The sequence below is a fragment of the Syzygium oleosum genome, unplaced genomic scaffold, assembly GCF_021117445.2.
Source record: "Syzygium oleosum isolate NSW1041296 unplaced genomic scaffold, Sole_v2.1 Sole_v2.12, whole genome shotgun sequence".
In the NCBI taxonomy this organism is placed as follows: domain Eukaryota; kingdom Viridiplantae; phylum Streptophyta; class Magnoliopsida; order Myrtales; family Myrtaceae; genus Syzygium; species Syzygium oleosum.
The window spans coordinates 255,224-277,055 of record NW_026607496.1 but is presented as its reverse complement, the minus strand read 5'-3'; the positions used below and the strand labels follow the sequence as shown (position 1 = coordinate 277,055).

Below are 21,832 nucleotides of genomic sequence, written 5' to 3'. Positions count from 1 at the left end.
CGCGTAGCGATTTGTTGCACTTCTTCAGACGGTGGATATATGAGCATGTTCATATATATTAGCGAGTTGCTCAGTTGGTCAATAGACAGAAGAAGTCATGAAGCGCCTAATGCGAGTGCTTGGTGTGCCGTGCAAGTGATCCAGAAGCTATTGTGCACGAAGAAGGAAGCGCCGCATTCGTGAGTGCTTGGCGGTGGGTGTTTCCGTGGATTCTCGTTCGTGAATTACATCCAAGAAGAATTAGTGTTCAAGCTTAAATCTTGTGATAAGATTTGTGTATAATTCCTTCGTGAGATTGAAATATTATTTCGTAAGGAATTGGGGCTAAACACTGTGTGAGTTATTGGGTGTAATTGGGGCTTGGGAAACATTGAGAGTGTTTGAGTGACTCGAGTGTGGTTGTAATCTCCGTTGTATCGCTTGATCTATAGTGGAATTCCGTGCTGCTCTCCCCGTGGACGTAGGTCACTACGACCGAACCACGTAAATCTGGTGTCCGATTTATTTTCTTATTCTGTCAATTTTATTGTTCGATCGCTTGGCTTCCGCAACACTATGCCTCTCTAGGATGTCGATGTAAAGGGTCATCGCCTCTCATAAAACTGGTTTGAGGTACCAAATTGTTCTGAATGCCGCGGAAACGTGAACAAATAAACGATTTGAACAAGAAATAAATTGTAGAAATAAATTCTGAAAATAACGAATGTATGTGGTTCAGCGATACATCTACTCCTACGGGAGAGATAGACGGGATGATTCCATTATAATTGGGGAAGATAAAATTACAACCACTTAATCACGGTCACTCATAAGTGTTTTCCAATCCTGAAATGAATCCAAAATCGCAACAATTAATCACAAGAAAAGAAGTTTTCCCACACTATCAACTCTCTTGGACGAGGCTCTCAATACTCTTTGTATCTCGCAAGTTTCGTACGTGTTAAGCAGACTCGCTATGCACACGGTTACGCTTAGAGATATTTAAATATCTTTCGGAGATATTTAGAAGATATTGAGGGTATTTTTAACACATCACACGAAACTTGACAAAAGAATATTTATACGCAATAAATTATGAGACATTAGCTAACATGGACTTTATCTTCAATGAGGAAAAGTGAGTGTTTTGGGAATCTCTCTTGCATTACACACGATCTGTAATGTTCTGAAAATTCGATCCGATTTGGTGATTTTTGGAATGGTAATTTGAATGACAAAATTTAGGAAATTGAAAAAAAAAAAAGGAAAAATTTTGGTGGAAGATTTTCGTGTGGAGACAATCGTTGACTCTCTCTCCTCTCTCTCACTTTTCCCCTTCGTTCGGCAGACCACCCCACGCACTCCCACGAACTCCTCTCTCTCTCTTCCCCTTCCCCGCTAATTCCCCCTTCTTCGCTGACCTCTCCCACGCCTTTGACTCCCTCGCCCACTCCCACCAACTCCCCATCATTTCCCCCACTTCTTCTTCTGCTTCTTCTTTTCTTTCTTCTTCTTCGTTCTTTCTCCTTTCCGCTCGGCTCCTCCATTTTTGCTGCTAACCGCCGGCCTGTCCTCATCGGACCAGCCACCGCCGTTCGCCGCTCCTCTCCGCCATCGAGCCACTGCCACCCCCAACTCCATCTCAGACTGGGTAGCACCGCCCCTGGCCCCCCGGAACCTCCCGTCACTGGCCTGCTTTCCAGCCAAGGCGAGTGCACCTCTCGCCGGTCTCGCCCTCCGTCCGCCTCCGCTGCTTGCCGCCACTGTCCGGCACCCCAAGCCACCACCACCACCAGCTGCCATTACATCCTTAGATTAGCCCCCGATTTGACCCGAGCAGCCCCGAACAACCACCCACAGCTGCTCCTCCGTCGCGCCGTCCACCGCCGTTCTCGCTCGCCGTTCGTCCTACATGCTTGAGTTATGATGCTTATTCTATGAATGGCCGTGTTGATTAGTTGGAGTAGCTAAATGAATTTAATGCCTTAAGGATGAAAATTATGTTTTGAAATGAGGTTCACAAAGTCGATTGACCATTTGCATATGTGACCACTTGGCATTGGTCCGTGGCATTGATGTAACTCATGCATGCATTGGCTAAATGAAAAGATAAGAATTGGCTTGAATGTTCGAGTGCTCGTGTGGTCACATGTTGGAGCCATCTTGCTGGACACCGCTTGACGATGCCTGACTTATCGGGGACTACTGTAGATCGTGCCTGATTTGTCGGATGCCTGACTTATTTGGGACTGCTGTAGATCGCGCCTGATTTGTCGGATGCCTGATTATCCGGGACTGCTGTAGATCGAGCCTGATTTGTCGGATGCCTGATTATCGGGGACTGATGTAGATCGCGCCTGATTTATCGGATGCCTGGTTTATCAGGGTCTGCTGTAGATCGCGCCCGATTCATTAGATGCCTGATTTGTCGAGGTCTGCTGTAGATCGCGCTTGATTTATCAGATGCCTGATTTGTCGAGGTCTGCTGTAGATCGCGCTCGATTTATCGAATGCCTGATTTGTCGAGATCTGCTGTAGATCAAGCTCGATTCATCGGATGCTCGGTCATCCCGGAAAACTGTCATCTCGCTGTGTATCACTTGACGTTGCAGTGGACCTGAGAAGTCATGAGAAATTAAGAAATGGAACACGCATGTTGCATAGTATTCGATTATGGGGTGAATATTGCTAGGTATGGTATGAGACGTGCCCAAGTGATTTTACCTTATAATCGAGACACGCACGAGTATGGACGCATGATGCATGGGAAATCTCTTTATGTGTTCCGACTACGTCTTGTGCTGTGTGCATTGTTATGACATTGTTAACTGATGTTATGTATGACACGTGTGCTAAAGCGAGGTAAGGATGCCTATGGTTGATTAATGACTTGTGTCCAATGCGTGGTCATGTGATTAGGGACCCCTGAGGTGAGTTGGCCTTCTAAACGGGGCTTAGGCCGTTAACTTATTGAGACTTTCGTCTCATTTGTTGTTGTTAACATTTTTCAGGCCCTTAGCATGTTGATGCACCCAATATGGTTCGGGGTGTCTGGAAGCTAGCTTTTTGAGATTGACCTGTTGGTGAAATAGATTGGCCCCAGCCTGGTATCTTTTTGTTGGCTTTTGTGGTAATGCCTGAAGTGGGCTTGTAAAAATGTTCCCATGGGTTAATCAAGTGAATATTAAAAATGGTGTTGTTGTTTAACTGTTGCGAATCGTTTTCCTGTCTATCCTTATTTATTGTAGTTGTTCGGGTGATTATTGTTATCGCTTCCGTATGCGTAATTAAAAGATAAAATGAAGGATCGACGACGAGTCCTGGGACATCGCATCGTGATGACAGTAGTGGGATGTTGTGCATCCGTAGGGTTTGGGGCGTGACACGATCCTATAGCAAAAATCTACTTTGAGTTACAGGTTACCTTGCGATTCAGGTCCTGGGCATGATTTTAAAAGGTTTAAGGAGAGATAGGGGAATGAATTCCCCAGTATGATGGAGGGACCTCTCTAATAAGTTCTCTCCGTATTCCCTCTTTCGGAGAAAGAAAAATATTTGGAGAGAACTTAGGGGGACCTTGGGTGGTGAAGGTAGACACTACGTCAATTTCGACTGGTTACCGCCGGGTAAGGCAGGCAAAGTAACTTCCCGCACCTAGAGTGACAAAGGGGTGTTTCGGCACCTATGAACTTAGTCGCTAACGCGAATCAACCCGCAAGACTAGGACTCCGTAAGCCCGGTTGATGACTTCAAGCCATCCTCAATAAATCTCCACCTTGGCAAGAAGTCCAACTTCATCCTCGTGATTGTCGTCATCCCTGACCCCCTCTGGGCTCTTGTCACAAACACTAACCAAGTCCGACTCATGCTAGAACTTGGTCATTAGTATGTCTCTTTGTTGTGTGCACATTCTCAACAGATGCGGTTCCCCCAACCCATTTCGGCAACCTCGTAGAAATGCGAGCTGAGTTGCTCACCGTGATCGATGATCGTGAAGGCCACGCCTACTGTCGGATTACAACTTATGTTCTGGTGGACAAGGACCTCGAAGAATTGAACCCCCACACGTATGTGGCACGATCCTGCTTGTCTAACTGAGACTGGATTGGACCCCTGTGCGGGTTCAACGGCCCTTTTGATGGTATGGGCAGGCCGGCTCCAGGGCATGCCACGGGTGGGGCATGAGACGACCAAGCAGACAGGTCGCAGGGAGGAGTAGCACATGTGAACGGGAGCGCAAGTAGATGGAGTAGCGTGAGTAGGATTACCCCAAGCTGAAATTTTGTTATCTATAGTTGGCCTTTGCACAAAAAAGCCTTTGGAATAGGCGTGTGAAATATGTATGATATTTGCAATGGCCCGAGAGACGGGCTTGTTAAAATAAGCACGATCATGTAAATATAACGTGCAATGATTTGCTTATGTTGTTCTTGTGATTACTCGTTTAGATTTGCTTCCACTTGCGCATTTGAATAAAATGAACGAGTCGTACTAACTTGTTTTCACAAGTCACAGGCTCGTTCTAGTCATGATCAGTCATCACACATTGATCGTGATTCCGTGTCGGGGCGTGACACTAACGAGTAAGCACATGAGTTACCTTCCCTAAATTATGTAGCATTTTGACATGCTGGAAACACCTTAAAAGTTTCTGAATATGAGGAATGAGCGTGTCGCCAAAGTTGAGAGCAGGAGATGATCTCTGAAGCAGTGAAATGGCGACTTGCGAGTCCACCTCCACAATAAGTTTAGGTATGCCCAGAGAAATTGTCATTTTAAGACCCAAAAGGATGCTCCATTGTTCTGCTTTGAGCGAAGAGCACACTCCCACAATTTGAGCAAATTCAGCAAGCGAACTGCCTAATTCATTTATCAAAAGCCCACCTACTGAAGCGGATCCCGGGTTGCCTTTAGAGGCCCCGTCGAAATTAAGCTTTACCCAACCAGTCGGGGGGGCAGCCCAACCCACAAGCTTATCTCTTTTCTCCCTTTGAGGCGACAATCTATGTTCTGCCAGTTGCACTGAAGCGATATCTTTCACATGGCCTAGAATCATGCACAAGGGTTCGTTGGTGAGACAAAAATCCTTCTCAAATAATCGTTTATTCCTCTAGTTCCAGAAATGCCAACAAGCAACAGCAAAAATAGGTGACCAGTTATCCTGAACCCTAGTTGATGAACCATATAGGTACAATATCAACCATGGGAGTAGATCTTGGGTGAAGAAGTCACCTCGGAAGCTGGCAGGTAGAATCTTCTGCCAAACTGCCTTTGCATATTTGCAATCTCTGAGAACATGCATAATTATCTCTGGATAGTGTGGGCACATCGCGCAACAAGAGTCCATTGTGAGTCTACGTCAAAATCTTTCATCATTAGTGAGCAGGCATTGATGAGAGACCAACTACATGAAGCTTTTGATTTTTTGTAGTCCATCCCATTTCTATACTAAACTCCAGAGTGGTTAGTCACACTCATTCACAAATGTTTTTAATTGGGAAATGACACAAATAGTCTCTCAACTTTTAATTTGTTCAATGTGGTCTTTAAACTTTAGTTTAATGTGCAATGTTGTCCTTAATCCTTTAGATTGTTCAATGTGATTTCTGGACTTTTGGTACATGTTCAATTTAGTCCATGAATTATATGAAAATGTTCAATGTTATTCCTAAACTTGAAATAAATGAAGGACAATATTAAATATTTATACATAGTTCAAAGACTAAATTAAATACATACCAAAAGTTCATGGACCATACTGAACAAATTAAAAGTTCGGGAACCACAGTGCATATTAGGGTAAAGTTTAGGGACCGCATTGAACAAATTAAAAATTCATGGACTATATTGCATATTGGGCAAAAAATCATGGATCATTTATATCATTATCTCTTTTTTATTCTAAGTTAATCTCGAATACACAAGAATCAATATGAAGAAACGAATTTTCTCACTCTCAAATTCTCTTAGGTGATGGTTCTCAATGTTTTTTTGGCTCTCTCGCAAGTTTCATACATATTAAGCGCACTTACCATGCACACCAAACGAAATGCACTTACTAGTTACTATGCACACCAAACGAAATTCAACAATGGAGTAACTATAAGCACTTCTCCTACACCAACGTACACTTCATCTTCAATGAGGGAAAGAAGTCTTGTGGGAAATTACATCAACATAGACTCTATCTTCAATGTGGGAAAGAACTCTTATTTTCCTTTTTGTATCACCCACGATGCCCGTAGGTGCCTTTAAAATCCTGATTTTAACCGATTTCTTCCGAGCTATCTTATTTAAAGTTCATCTCTTGCTGTTATTTTTGCGAAGATAGTTGATTTGCGGAAGAACAAATTTGGTTTCGATGATGCTTTCAATTACAAGGAGGAATATTTTTATACAGTCCAAGGACTAAGTTGATCATATACCAAAAATTCAGGGATCACATTAAACAAATTAAAAGTTCTTGGACGATATTGCACATTGAACTAAAGTTCAAAAATCATAATGAACATACTTAAAATTCAGGAACCATATTGCACATTAGGTCAACATTCAATAACCGTTTATGTCATTAATCCATCTAATAACGAATGAGTCTAGATCAAAACTTTTACGCCAACCCGTTTAAGTTCATCCATATCATCATTTGTTCTTTCAATCAAGGGTTATAATTTTCACCACCCTACTGTGTACGCATAATATAACGCTCGAATCAAGTCAAGGTGCTCAAATCAAAAATACCATCCCCTCTTATCGGGTCTCTCATCCACCTCAAGTTCTTTGAAATTTATTATGTTCTGAACCCTTGGTGTATCTATTAACTTTTGATTATGAACTACGAAAGAAGCTCTTTTTTCGAAAAAAAAGAAAAATAAATGAGTCAGGGTGGCTAAGGATGCATGGAAAAGGGAAACTGACGATGTGCAGAGCTTACTTCTTAAGAAAGGCATGATTTTAGGATTTTCTTCAAATTCTTTGTTTCCACGTAAAAAAATTCATGAAAGTTCTACTGCAAATCAGAGAATTTTCTAATGATTAGAATTCAATTGACCACTTTGATCAACTTTTTTTATTTCCCAAGGAATTATTGGAATAACCCACCAATGACACAACGGCACACGTAAGCATGCATACAGATGACGCATAGGCACACGTCAGCAACGTATGCATATCTCATCGCCCATCTCCCCCTATACATACCTATATATACCCCGTGCAGTGTTTGGCTACGTTTCCCACCAATCAAATCCAAGAAAAGAAGGGGAGAGAGAGAGAGAACACAGCTCTAGAGAGAGAATGGAGAAGGTGAACAAGAATGCTTCAGTGGAAGTGATGAGCAACAAGCAGGTGATATACAGAGAACAGGTACGAGGTTCCCTGAAAGAGACCAACTTGGAAGTTAGGACGAGCTCGGAGAGATTGAAGGCCGACGCCGGTTCGGGGGCCATCACGGTGAAGAACTTGTACCTGGCTTGCGATCCCTACAATCTCAACCTCATCAAGTACTCCACTCAGCTCGGTTCCGTAAGTACCACCATCTCTCTCATTACATTTACTCGATTCATGATGGCGAGAGTAAGTTATGAACTCGCACGAATAAATCGAACTCAAATTTGCGACAAGTACACTCGACAAGTAAAATTCAAAAGGAGCAAACTCTCTCCTACTTGTAAGTTCAATGTCTATTCGCGTTTGCTAAATGTATTGGCACTTATATTCTGAAGTATATAACACAATGGTGCAGCCTGTTCCTGGATATGGAGTAGCTAGAGTTTTGGAATCTGGGCATCCAAACTTCAAGAAAGGCGACTTGGTTTGGGGCATAACTGGATGGGAGGAGTACAGTCTAATTACTGCGCCAGAGACTTGCTTCAAGATCGAACACGCCGATGTTCCTCTGTCTTACTACACCGGCCTTTTGGGTATGCCCTTTAATCATCTGGTTTAATATCTCTTTCAGTGTTAAAGAATAAGGGGAATCAGATCGTTAAGATACTTTGTTCGGTCTATTTCATTCTCAAGTTAGTATGGACAGCCATGACGGCTAATTTCGTGACTCGTCTAATTTCTACAAATCTAAACTTTCCAGGTATGCCAGGCCTGACGGCTTATGCTGGGTTTTTCGAGGTATGCTCTCCTAAGAAAGGAGAGACTGTTTTCATATCCTCGGCGGCGGGAGCTGTTGGTCAGCTTGTTGGCCAGTTTGCAAAGTTGTTGGGCTGTTATGTTGTTGGCAGCGCCGGTAGCAAAGAGAAGGTAATCATCTCACATTCGTCTAGTGTTTCCTTGAATAGTAATTGTTTAAGCACTAGTGCGTTGACGACGATCCCCCCCTTCTTCTTCTCTCTCTCTCTCTCTCTCTCTCTCTCTCTCTCTCTCTCTCTCTCTCTCTCTCTCTCTCTCGTGTTGAAAGAAGTGCATAGTCACGTAGATGTTAATGGTTCACCCAACATGTTTGGCATCTGCAATTTTCACTGTTGTTTCATACTGAGTGACTAGACAAGCGTTTGAAATAGAGTGCATGTTTATGTTCTCTTAAAGGCTTAAACAGTCGTCTACTCATATAGAATTAAATCTAAAAAAAGCACTTGAGGTATGATGAGTGCTGTATGTCTCAAATTTGAGAATCCTCAAGAGAGTGATGGCAGTGTTGAATGCATACCCTCATCATTTCACTAAACACAAATGCTAAAAATACAGTCTTAATAGTCTCTTCCGGATTTTATCTTACTTAAAGTTCTCTCTTGCTGTTATGTTCACGAAAAAGGTTGATTTGCTGAAGAACAAGTTTGGATTCGATGATGCTTTCAACTACAAGGAGGAACTGGATCTGGATGCAGCACTGAAAAGGTTGGTCAGGAATATGGTAACGATGATTGAGTAAATAAGTGACTGATGTACAGGATATAAAATATGTACACATTCTGAAGCCGACTCGAGTTGACTTTTTTCTGTCTTAAATGTTTAGATGCTTCCCCGAGGGGATCGATATCTACTTCGAAAATGTCGGCGGAAAGATGCTTGATGCGGTGCTGCTCAACATGAAACTTCATGGCCGAATCACAGTATGTGGAATGATCTCACAGTACAGCCTCGAGCAGCCCGAAGGTGTACACAACTTGCTGAACCTCCTCTGGAAGCGGGTTCGGATGGAAGGTTTCATAGTGTACGATTATTGTCATCTCTACCCGAAGTTCCTGGAGACGGTTTTGCCTCAGATCAAAGAGGGGAAGATTGTGTACGTGGAAGACATCGCCGAAGGGCTCGAGAATGGTCCGGCAGCTCTTGTCGGGGTGTTCTCCGGCCGCAATGTCGGGAAACAGGTGGTCATGGTTTCTTGCGAATGAGTCAGCTTTCTGTACTTCTTCATCGGCATAATCTTTTCTTTTCTCGTGTTTTCAAAAGGGGTTGTTTTCTGTTTATCTGTGCGTTGCCGTTCTGTCCTGCGAGGTCGTTTGTGTATAGATGCGTCTCTTATAACAAGGGACCAGACCATCTGGTTGGGTTGTTTTCCGGCAGCAATGTTGGCAAACAGGTGCTTGGAGTTTCTCTCGAATGAGTCTAAAATATTATGCTATGCCTCTCTAGGATGTCGATGTAAAGGGTCATCGCCTCTCATAAAACTGGTTTGAGGTACCAAATTGTTATGAATGCCGAGGAAACGTGAACAAATAAACGATTTGAACAAGAAATAAATTATAGAAATAAATTCTGAAAATAACGAATGTATGTGGTTCAGCGATGTGTCTACTCCTACGGGAGAGATAGACGGGATGATTCCATTATAATTGGCGAAGATAAGATTACAACAACTCAATCACGGTCACTCATAAGAGTTTTCCGATCCGGAAATGAATCCAAAATCACAAGAATTAATCACAAGAAAAGAAGTTTTCCCACACTATCAACTCTCTTGGACGAGGCTCTCAATACTCTTTGTATCTCGCGAGTTTCGCACGTGTTAAGCAGACTCCCTATGCACAAGGTTACGCTTAGAGATATTTAAATATCTTCCGGAGATATTTAGAAGATATTGAGGGTATTTTTAACACACCACACGAAACTTGACAAAAGAATATTTATACGCAACAAATTATGAGACATTAGCTAACATGGACTTTATCTTCAATGAGGAAAAGGGAGTGTTTTGGGAATCTATCTTGCATTACACACGATCCTATAGCAAAAATCTACTTTGGGGCACGGGTTACCTTGCGATTTAGGTCCTAAGCATGATCTTAAAAGGCTTAAGGAGAGACGGGAGAATGAACTCCCCAATATGATGGAAGGACCTCCCTAATAAGTTCTCTCTATATTCCCTCTTTCGGGGGAAGAAAAATATTTGGAGAGAACTTAGGGAATATATTCCCTCTATATTCCCATTTCCCACAATGACACCTCACCCTCTCGAAAAACCGACATGCCAGCACAACCAAGAAAGAGAAAAGGAAATGTAACCAATATTAATTTCGTAAACAATATTCCCAATTAATGTCCATCTCTCTCTATCATTCAGCAATGGACTAGTTAAAGGTAACATTAGCAGGATTGCATTCTTCATCAATCAACAATGTCAAAGTATACCCTCATTAGTATAATAAGTATATTGCATCGCCAAATTTTATTGAACATAAGAGGCAACAGGCTTGTTCATATTCACAATAGATAGAAAATACAGATGTTACCCAAAAAACAGGACAGGAAATTTTGACTACGTTGTATATCTGTTGATGCAAATCGAAAACCAATACCCAAATAGAAGGTCTTGTACAAACACTACCTTGACAACAATATGGCAGAAATAAGACAAAACTGACCTGGTGATCTATATGAGCTCCCAGGGGGCAAATTCTATAAGGAGATCCTGCAACCTGAACTTCATCTGTTCTTTGGTCAGCCATTCGAGAAACAACATTGCGAATATAGTTCAACTGCAATGAGATAGGATTACATGGAGCACAATCCCCCAAGAATTTTGACATTCGCAAGACTGACTACACTCTTCTCAAGATGGTCAAATAGAGAGATGATGTTCAACTGAACACAGAGAAGATCCACGAATTTCCTACTGACGCACCAAAGAAGTCGAAGCAAACCCCACTGGCATTTGACTCTTTCATCGCTCTTTTCAAGGCAATGAGTAGGAAACAACGATACTGCCCCGCTAGATCATCCCACATCACGATCAATCATCTCAAAAGCAACAAAATATCAGACAAAATGACCAGAGAAGGACGCCCAACACGCACAGACTATCTTCTAGTTCAAGGAAAGGAACAAAAGAGACCAGGCATCATCCTTTGATTCTCAAGCTTCAAATAGCATTGGCGAGAGAACATCACAGCAAAAAATGTGGACTGGATTTAACCAAAGAACAATTTCCGACAATGCGGGTCGATTCATCGGCGTTCACGAACTGCAGAGGAGATTCAAAAACGAAAAAAAAAAACGAGGTGGAGAATGCGCACACCCCATCTTCTACTTCAAGAAGAGGAAGAAAAGAGACCATTGCAGCAGAAAATGTGGGCATTGCTGAAAGAACATCACAGCAAGAAACGTGGGCCGGCTTTGATTGAAGAAGAGAACAAATTTTCGACAATGCCCATTAACCGGCTTTGACGAACTGCAGAGGGATTACCTGCGCGCCAGAAGGCCAAGACGACTCGCCCATCTTCCTTCCAGATCGTTGTCTGACACTGCAGCAAACGGGACAACGAACGTGAAACCTCGGCGGAGCATAGAGAGTTGTGCATATACACGCGGTCTCTGTCTGCAACTGAACGAGAGAGGGATGTAGCAGCGGTGGCGAAAGGGTTCAGAAGCAATGGTGGAGCCGGTGGCGGTGGGTGAGGGGGGCAATCATCATTTGAAAAGAAGCAGAAGAGAGAGAGAGTTGCGGTCAGTCGGACGTCGCTCATCGGAGGCAGGGTCGGCGTCGGCGCGAGGAGGCGGACCTCGGTCGTGGGAGGCGACGGACGTCGCTCGTGGGCAGCGGCGGACCTCGGTCGTCGGAGGCGTCATCGGCGTCGGCGTCGGAGGCTAGGGGGGCGGAGGCGGAGGCTAGGGCGTCGCTCGTTGGTCGTCGGAGGCAGCGCGGCGTGAGGTGCAGAGAGAATTGGAGATCTGGGAGGAGCGCGCAAGAGGAGAGAAAGGAGGACACCTTTTGTTCAAAATTTTTCTCTCCCGCTGCTCTCTCCTCTGGCCTGTGCCGACGAGGAGAAACCGGGGGAAAAACGTATATTTGAGCAGTAGAGGAGGCGAGACGACGGAGGGTTAACGGAGGATGGAAGAAAGAAGGGAAAGAGTCAGATTTTTTAATAAATCTGATTTGTGGGCCCTCTTGCCACGTGTCACGCACCCAATGAAATTGTGTATTGCTGATGTGGAGCATTCCACTCATGCAATATTTTCTCGAGAAGTGGTCGCTATGTTCTCTCTCTTTGCCGATTCAATCTTTGTCTCGCGCGCAGGCATGCCACTGCGACTTGCGCCTCGATCCAAGGTCGCCCATTATGTTGCGATGAGGGATCGAGGCCGCCGACGCCATGGGCAACCTCGTCAAGGTCGCCATTTGGACATGGAGACCCTTTGATTGAGGCCGCGACCGCCGTTGGCGACCTCGGATCTCAGTTGGCCATGGCGTCGCAACCTCGATTCTTGGTCGCAACTGCCACCGTGACACCCTCATGGTGACAAGGAGCTGAGGTCGCGGAGGTGTGGAGCAGGTCGAGGATGTGTGGAGCCGAAGAGGTGTGAACTGTGAAGTCATGATCGTGCCGTGAATGGAGAGAGAACTTAGAGAGAAAGAGAGAGGGAGGGGAAAGAGAAGGTGAGTTTAAAAATTCTGACAGTGGGCCGTTCTCGCTACGTGTCAGCTGCCGGATGGTTCAATATATGATTGACGTCGAGTATCTTATGCACCTAATATTTTCTCGAACTTGAGGGAGACAACTTGGAGAGAGAGAACAAGCAAAAAGAAGAGCAAAGAGAGAGAGAGAACGGGGAAAAAAGAAGCGAAGAGAAGATGTAAATTTTTTAAAGTCTGACAGTGAGCCTCTTTTTTTTTTGCCACGTGTCATGCACCGAATGGTTCAATGCATGACTGACGTGAGTGTTTCATGCACCTAATATTTTCTCCCTTGATTGCTCGATTGACGCCACGTACTCCTTTTCAGTTGTCGGCAAAACAATTATCAACTATAATTATGCCTTCCAGCTGAGAGCAATACCCGCAAAACTGAACACGTATTATATCAAGGACCTCTGGGAGCCCGTCTCTTCACAAAATGTCTAACAGACGTCCAATGTTTATCATTTTGTTTCATAAATCAATTTCTGATTAGAAATAATTTTTTCTATTTCTATTGCATAGACGAGTTTTTGAGCCAAAATAAGCATTTGAAAACGACACGAAATTTCTATTTCTAAAATAGAAATTCGTTTGATAACAACTGTCGCGATCTAACCTCCGCGGTACACACTAACGGATTGTTAAGTCTAAGCCTAACTCGGGCTCTCCCAAGAACTTATCGACTCGCGACTTAAGGTTTAAGTTCTCAACATGCAAATCGTTGCAATCGAGAATCGCCACTAATCTATTTTTGGTGGGTCGATTAGAAACCCAAGTAAAGTATTGGGAGAATTACTTTACTTCTACAAACCAGAGATTATGGACTCGGAGACTTGATTACACTAGATTACTCTAATGCCCTTTCGGTACCTTTTCTCTTCTATTTCAAAAAATATTTGTAGGCAGCTATCCACTAACATGCGAGGTAATCATACGGGTGCGCAACCAATAATATAACACTCAATAATGCAAAACGATAAATAAATTGCAAATATAAGGAGGAAAACTTACCTCGAAGCAACGAAAGCTTCTACAATGTTAGTTAGAAAATCACATAAACAACTCTAATATGATTTCTAATTAACACGCAATTTCACTCAATCTATCTTAGAAATAGACTATTCTAATATGACGGTTAAATAGACTATTCTAATATGACACACAAATGAACCTAGACGTGCAATTTCTAATGACACGCGAGCAATGACACATGGCAAGGTATGAATGATGTGGCAAGATGACGTGCAAGCATGATGCAATTAATCTATATGACATGCATATGATATTTTTGTATTTTTCATGAAATTCGAAATAAACTAAATACTTTAATTAGGAAATAATTCCTAATTTAAAGTTTACTTGGGAATTTCATGGATACGGCACTATTGCTAAAAGATTCACACAAGATCGTAATATCTCAAACAAGAAAATAATATACTCGAAAATCAAATTAGATGAGATCTTTACCTAATTTAAATATTTGCTTCCAAATTTGGACAATGAACGGTGGATAACGCAGTGATGGCTTGCGGTGATGCTCGGTCAAGGCAGGTGATACTCGAGCGGCTCACGTCAAAGATCGCGGTGAGGATGACCAGCGACGATGCTTCGCAAGAAAGCTGCAAAACAAAGTGTCTCGCGGTGATGGTGGGGAGATCACTAGCGGCTTCTCTGGGAAACTTACTGAATGATTTTTGTGTAGGTTGACTCCTCAGATATTTGACCGTGGAATGTCAGGGCTTTGCTTGACGTGTCGGTGAGGAGCAGAGCGTCACTGAACGAAGAACAGCGACAGGGACGACTCACGAAGAACAGCAACAGCAAAAGGGAATCGTCGGACTGGGGCAGCAGGTCGTCGGCAGGGCTTCGGGACAGCAGCGTCGTCGAGCTAACAACAACGGCTCTTCGTCGCTGTTGGGTGGCAGCGGTGTTAGGCAGAGATCGATGCGGGAGCCACGGTAGCTCCGGAAGCGACAGCAGCAAGAATGGCTCGCCAGGGACAGTAGCGGTGGCGAGGCGGTGGGCGTCAGGCAACGCGGGCATGACGGTGGGGCATCGCGAATGCAGCGGAGGGGCGGCGCGGCGTAGCGGCTGCACGCGTACGCAGCCAACTCTCTCTCTCAATCTCGCGTGTGCTTTTTTCGTGTGTTCTCCATCCAAAGGAGAGAACCCCCTTGTCTCTGACGAGTCTTCTTTTATAAGCAGGGACGACTTAGGCCTTCAGAATAAGGGAGTAGTGTACTCTTTCTTGTTTTGAGAAAGATATATTGCTCAAATAATATATGCCCTCACGTGAATATTTCTTTCCCAGTTGCTCTTCTTTTTTACTATTTTCCATTGACTGACGAAATCTTGCCTGTTCCACAAATATCTGGAAAAAAAAAAAGCCTATGAAATCATGGACATCTTCAGCAAATCATGAAAGATATTTTTGCACATGTGCCCAACCAAAAATATATTGACCTAGAATTATGCACCAAAATTTGGGAAAGTTTAACATGCACACAAATAGAAATATAGGCTTTCCCACGAGATTTCTTGCACGTTATATATTCCACTCATGATCGCATCCCCCGAACCTCCATGCATATATTCCGGAAATTCTTCATAACCTTTCTAAGTGCAGCATCCCACGTGCAAAAAGTTCAGCCATGATAATGAACGGGTTTGGCGAAAATCTTTATCCATGGGCTCGATCCACAATTTAACTCAAAACCTTTCAACTAAGTCCATTCACCGTTGATCTAATGCAAATGCAACTAATATGAGCCTATTACCATAAATGCTCCTAAAATCTATATGCAGTGTAATTATTATTTTTGCCAGGTGTCGGGATCGACTCCTAATTTTTCTATGCAATATGTACCTAAATGGATCGCCAAAATTTAGGTGTCAACAACGACACAAAATTTCTCCCTCTCGAGCGACCAGCGAACTAGAGGCGACGGAGCAGGCGATTGCGGGAGGCGGCCGGCAACGGGAAGCGACGGAGCAGGCGATTGCAGGAGGCGGCCGGCGACGGGAGGCGGGCAACAGCTAGAGGTGGCTGGCATTGGGCATCGGAGGAGGACAGTGACGGGAGGCGGCTGATTTTGGGCGGCGATGGGAGGTGGGTGGCGATGGGAGGCGGCCGGCGTTGGGCGGCGACAGAAGGCAACCGACAATGGAGGACGGCCAGAGGCGGCCGACAGTGGGAGGCAGCCGGTGTTGGGCTACAGTGGAAGGCAGCCAGCGGCGGAGGACGGCCAGTGGCGGCCGACGATGGGAGGCGACCAGCGTTGGAAGGCGGAGGAAGGCAGACAATGAGCGGCAGGAGACGGCCGGCGACGAACGACGGCCGACAGGTAGCGGAGGACGGCAGCCTACGGCGGCGGGAGGCGACCGGCGGCGACCGGGGGGGGGGGGGCGATAGGTGGGCGACCGGCTAGTAGTGAAAGCAAGTGATGAGAAGAGTTTTATTTCTCATTTCTGTTCAAGAAATAGACAAGTAAAAATCTGATTTTATTTCCAAACCTATTTCTGGAGTACAAATTTATTACATAAATAGAAAAATGAAATTGTGTTACCAAATGGATTTTTGTTCTAAATCTGTTCCGGGGAACTAAAAAATAAAAAAATAGATAAACAGAATGATTATCATAAACGCCTCTAGTGTTTTCTTTCGAGATAATTCATATAATTGCTCGTAGTACCGATAGTATGCGAAAATATCTTGCATAGCACAAATCATAGCACGCGAAATGCCAACAACACTAGAATAGATGACACACGAGAAGTATACGGTCTCATCCTCTTACCGTGGTTCAAGATTAAAGTTTAGTTTAAATCAAAGTTCATGAATGACGTTAAATAAATTAAAATTTGAAAATGACGTTACACGTCCGGTTAAAATCCATGGGCAATTCGAGTCATTTTAGCTCAAGAGAAGGTGATTCAGATCACCTCGTAGAACCTTGGAAGGGCCATGATCAATCTCGGCCACATTCGACCCGACGACGAAGGAGAAGCCCCCCACCGACCAAGAAGAGCGGCGCCGTAATGACCAAATGATGGCCCTGTTTGGTTCAGCATTTGAATGCTGCTTTGGGGCTCTAAAGGCCCTTGGGCAAATGCAAATTTGTTTGGCAATTTTTTTTGCAAGCTTTGAGGAGATGCAATTGCATCTCCAAAGCTCTCTAAGGGCTTTGGCTGAATGCACCTCATGAGGTCCCTTGGGGAAATTGCATTTTCGGAATGCAATTGGCACTGTTCATCTAGCACTATTCATCGTGCCCGGCACTGTTCATCGCTCCCAAGGAACCACACCGGAGGCCGCCTGAGGGGTCCGGCGACCGCCGCCCGGGGGTCGGGCGACCTCCGGCGACCCCCGGCGGTGGTCGCCGGAGGTCGACCAACCCCAGGGCGACGGTCGCCCGACCTTAGGCGACGCTCGGGTCGCGACCCGCATCTGGGTCGCACAACCCGAGCACCGCCTCGAGGCCTGGGCGACACCAAAGGCGCTGATCGCCGGGTCGCGACCCCCTGTGCACGGGTCGCGGAGGTCGCCCGATCCCCAGCGACAGTCGCCGAGGTCGCCCGACCCCGGCGACCACTGCCTGGGGTCGCCCGACCGCAGGCGGCGCTCGGGTCGCGACCCAGATCTGGGTTGCGCGACCCCATCCCCGCCTGAGGTTGGGCGACCCCAGGCGACGGTCGCCGGGGTCGCACGACCTAGGCGGCGATCGCCTGAGGTAGCCCGACCTCAGGCGAGGCTGGCCGCCGGAGGTTGGCCGGCGGCCATTTTGGCCTGCCAAACAGTCGCCGGTGGTGGTTGGTTCAGGCCAATTTTTTTTTTTTAAATATTAGCAAAAGTCCTTTACAAAATTAAGGTTTTACTAAACGGTATTTAGACCAAAGTTATTTTCAAATGTGATTTTAAAATACACATTACCAAACACTACTTGTATTTCGAAAAACCCTTTTAGCTCAACGGTATTTGCATTTTGCCAAATGCATTTTTTCAAAGCCGAACCAAACAGGCCGATGTCGTGTTCCTCGCGGAGCATCTCCAGAACCATCTGGCTCGCGCTCCTCATCATCCGCCACACGCGCATCTCCATCGTCGCCGTACCCCCTCGACAACTGTTCCCACTGACTGACACGCACGAAAGGTCAGCCTTTTTTTCCTTGTCGCGCAGGGCCTCCTCACGCGTTCCACGCCCAGCATCCGAGTCGCTAAAAGCGGTACCCGCATTCACGCACTCCACAGCGCCTGCTCACCTTCTCTCTCCTTCTGGGTGTCTCGAGTTTCGACGGAAAAGAGCAGCGAGGGAGTGATGGCGAGCGACAGTGGGGAGGTTAGGAACAAGCAGGTGGTGTTCGGGGGCTACGTGAGCGGTTTCCCCAAGGAGACGGACATGGAGGTGCGTGAATCCACCATGGAGCTGCGTCTCCCGGAGGGCTCGAGCGGCCTTCTCGTGAAAAATCTCTACTTGTCCTGCGATCCGTACATGCGGACCCGCATGGCGAAGCTCGATGTCCCGGGCTATGTCGATTCCTTCAAGCCTGGTTCGGTGAGCAACCTTAAATACTCTTTTCGTGTCAAATTCTGTCTTTTTTCCCAAAAGAACGTAGAAAGAGGAAATGGGTCGTTCACTCGGCGCCCAATGGTCTTCTTCCTCGTAGTTGAAATCGGAAGGTACTGAATAAAATAAGCTTCGACTGTCGGATGATCTGGGTTTTCTCGACTATGATATGTTTGTCCCTTTTTTTTTATTATTAATTTTGACCAGTTTGCTCTGGGGATTGATTATGTTGTTTTAGGAGAAAGTTGCAGGTGCCTCTGCTGATGGATGGCGGATATTATATTAGTTTTCCTGAGTGGAATTTTACATGTTTGACTACTGTTCTTGGATTATGATCTCAGGTCTGGCTAAATTTAATATACGAGGGCTTGTCAAGTATTAGTTCTGATCATGTCCAATCGTTCTAATCAAAGGATTGTAGCGACTCTGTGCTGTATGTCTATTCATTTTTTTATTCTTTCACTATCATGGCTATATCTTTTTTATCTCTGAAGTGTGAGCCAATTGGTGGTGTCTTTGAAAGTGTGGAAATGGTTTGTGATGTCGCTATAAGATTCGGCAAATGTATTGAAGAGCTTAGTGTGTCGATAGAGACTTGCTTATGCTATTTGGCGTAGGAATTTTACATGTCTTGCGTTTGCACAGTCCACATAAATCACGGGGTTAAGCGATGCGAGTTGCTTAACATTCCCACTCATGTGTAAGCAAGACGAATGGTGACGATAGCTTGCACGTGAAATAGGATGATGAGATGTATTCATTGAAATATAAAATAAACATGACTCTGGGATAAGCAGAGTTTTGGGTGGATCCTTTAGCATATTGCTTAAGATTCCGATGTATTACTATGGATTTCAATTTTATTCCTGCTGAGATGTTAAAATTATGCCACTCTTCTTCTAGGTTTGTTGGAAGTTGGTTCGAGTGTCAAGAAAGCTGCATTTTGACTTACCTTACTTCAATATGACTCGAGTTAGAAACCTTTAAAATCCGAAAAAAAGTTAAAGTGAAATGGTCCCTGGTTATTGTAGCGTATACGATTATGAAATTGTCTTTATGGTCCAATCATTCCTTCTTGGAAGTACAATGTCTAGTTGTGTTTGATAAATTATTTGCACTTATATGCTGAAGTATTTAACACATTGATGCAGCCTATTACTGGATATGGAGTAGCTAGAGTTTTGGAATCTGGGCATCCAAACTTCAAGAAAGGCGACTTGCTTTGGGGTTACACTGGATGGGAGGAGTATAGTCTAATTACCGCGCAAGAGACTTGCTTTAAGATTGAACACACCGATGTTCCTCTGTCTTACTACACTGGCCTTTTGGGTATGCTCTTTAATCATTGAATGTAATATCTCTTTCGTTGTTAATGAATAAGGAGAATCAGATAGTTAAGATATTACTTGTAGGGATCTTCATTGTTGATGAGCCTTATCGCCTCGTTGAATTGTCTGAATGATAGAGCCCTGCAAAGCTGTCTTCTCGCTTTGATAGAAGCGGGTAAATCGGTTATTTCTAGAGAAATAGTATCTTTCCTTGAGAAGTCAATACATTTTTAACGGGCTTCACCTTTGGGCAATAATAGGACCATTTGAGATTTTGCCATAGCATTACACTCCTACTCTCATGCTTCAGCAAATCCTGTGACTCGTCTAATTTCTACAAATTGAAACTGTGCAGGTATGCCAGGCATGACGGCTTATGCCGGGTTTTTCGAGGTATGCTCTCCTAAGAAAGGAGAGACTGTTTTCATATCAGCTGCATCAGGAGCCGTTGGTCAGCTTGTTGGGCAGTTTGCAAAGTTGTTTGGTTGTTATGTCGTCGGCAGCGCCGGTAGCAAAGAGAAGGTACTCATATCATGGTTGAAAGAAGCACAAAACTTCATACATGTTAATGGTTCACCAAACATTTTTTGACATCTGCAATTTTCACTTTTGTTTCATACTAGAGTGACTAGACAAGCGTTTTGAAATAGAGTGCATGTTTTTTTTGGTAAGATAAAAATAGAGTGCATGTTTTTTGGTAAGGAAAATAGAGTGCATGTTCATGTTCTCATAAACCTCAAAGGCTTAAACAGTCGTCTACTCATGTAGAATTAGATCTGAAAGAAGCACTTGAGGTACGATGAGTGCTGTATTTCTCAAATTTGACAATGCTCAAGAGAGTGATGGCTCTGTTGAATGTACCATCATCATCAATTCTCTTCCGAATTTCATTTTTTTTAAGTTCTCATTGCTGTTATTTTTGCGAAAAAGGTTGATTTGCTGAAGAACAAGTTTGGATTCAATGATGCTTTCAACTACAAGGAGGAACTGGATCTGGATGCAGCACTGAAAAGGTGAGCTATGAGTTTAGCAATGATGATTAAGCAAATAAGTGACTGCTGCGCAGGATAAAAAATATGCGCCCATTCCTGAAGCCGACTCCAGTTGACTTCTTCTGTTGTAAATGTTTAGATGCTTCCCCGAGGGGATCGATATCTACTTTGAAAATGTTGGCGGAAAGATGCTTGATGCGGTGCTGCTCAACATGAAAATTCATGGCCGAATCGCGGTATGTGGAATGATCTCACAGTACAACCTCGAGCAGCCCGAAGGCGTACGCAACTTGATGAACATTATAATGAAGCGGGTTCGAATGGAAGGTTTCTTGGTGTTCGATTACTATCATCTCTACCCGAAGTTCCTGGAGACGGTATTGCCTCAGATCAAAGAGGGGAAGATTGTGTATGTGGAAGACATGGCCAAGGGTCTCGAGAACGCTCCGGCAGCTCTCATCGGGCTGTTCTCCGGCCGCAATGTCGGGAAACAAGTGGTAGTGGTTTCTCACGAATGAGCCAGCTTTCTGTACTTTTTCATGGGCGTAGTCTCCTGTTTTCTCATGTTTTCAAAATGGTTTCATTTCTGTTTGTCTTTGTGTTGCCGTTCCGTTGTGCGAGGACATAGAGGTTGTTTCTTTCTTTGGGGATACAGAGGACGCTTGGTTGTAAATGTGTCTCGTGTAACATGGGACCATCTGGTTGGGTTGTTTTCAGGTAGCAATGTTGGAAAACTGGTGGTTTGTAGCTTTTCGCGAATGAGTCGCTTTTTGGTGCATTGGCTCTCTTTAGCTTTCAGGAGGATAGTTCTCTCTATCGGGTAATTATATGCCTCTCTAAGATGTCGATGGAAATGTTTCTTCTTGTACTGTGTCTTTGCCTTTTAATAAGACTGGTTTGAGATACCAAATTGTTACAACTAATACGGAAAGTGCGTGAACAAATTGAACATTTTGAGTAAGAAATAAATCATAGAAATAAAACTCGAAAATAACGGATTATCGTGGTTTGATGGTGTGCCTACTCTATGATGAGAAATTGACGAGATGAGTCGTACATAATCAACAAAGACATGATTATAATCGTTTAACGTGATACGGTCGGCGCTAACGTGGATAA

General features: G+C 44.4%; 2 protein-coding genes across 2 annotated transcripts in view; both read left to right on the top strand.

The window, feature by feature from the left end:
* LOC115689744 (2-alkenal reductase (NADP(+)-dependent)-like) overlaps window positions 1-21,482 on the top strand; it is a 37,217-nt gene extending 15,735 nt beyond the window's left edge. Inside the window, exons 2-6 of the mRNA XM_056316608.1 lie at window positions 18,181-18,381; window positions 19,545-19,722; window positions 20,077-20,243; window positions 20,652-20,734; window positions 20,853-21,482. Of these exons, the coding sequence (XP_056172583.1) occupies window positions 18,181-18,381; window positions 19,545-19,722; window positions 20,077-20,243; window positions 20,652-20,734; window positions 20,853-21,231 (1,008 nt within the window). The 3' untranslated portion in view covers window positions 21,232-21,482. The remainder of the gene's footprint in view (window positions 1-18,180; window positions 18,382-19,544; window positions 19,723-20,076; window positions 20,244-20,651; window positions 20,735-20,852) is intronic.
* On the top strand, window positions 7,261-9,529 carry LOC130139486 (2-alkenal reductase (NADP(+)-dependent)-like). The gene is made up of 5 exons (XM_056316607.1): window positions 7,261-7,503; window positions 7,724-7,901; window positions 8,069-8,235; window positions 8,747-8,829; window positions 8,948-9,529. Exons 1-5 carry the CDS (start codon window positions 7,276-7,278, stop codon window positions 9,324-9,326), a joined length of 1,035 nt encoding a protein of 344 aa, XP_056172582.1. The 5' UTR covers window positions 7,261-7,275; the 3' UTR covers window positions 9,327-9,529.
* Window positions 21,483-21,832: the final 350 nt, after the last annotated feature.

Coding starts and splice junctions, on each gene's coding strand:
- LOC130139486 (XM_056316607.1), top strand. CDS start 7,276: ATGGAGAAGGTGAACAAGAATGCTTCAGTGGAAGTGATGAGCAACAAG. Junction 7,504..7,723: donor ACTCCACTCAGCTCGGTTCC/GTAAGTACCACC, acceptor ACAATGGTGCAG/CCTGTTCCTGGATATGGAGT. Junction 8,236..8,746: donor GCGCCGGTAGCAAAGAGAAG/GTAATCATCTCA, acceptor TTCACGAAAAAG/GTTGATTTGCTGAAGAACAA.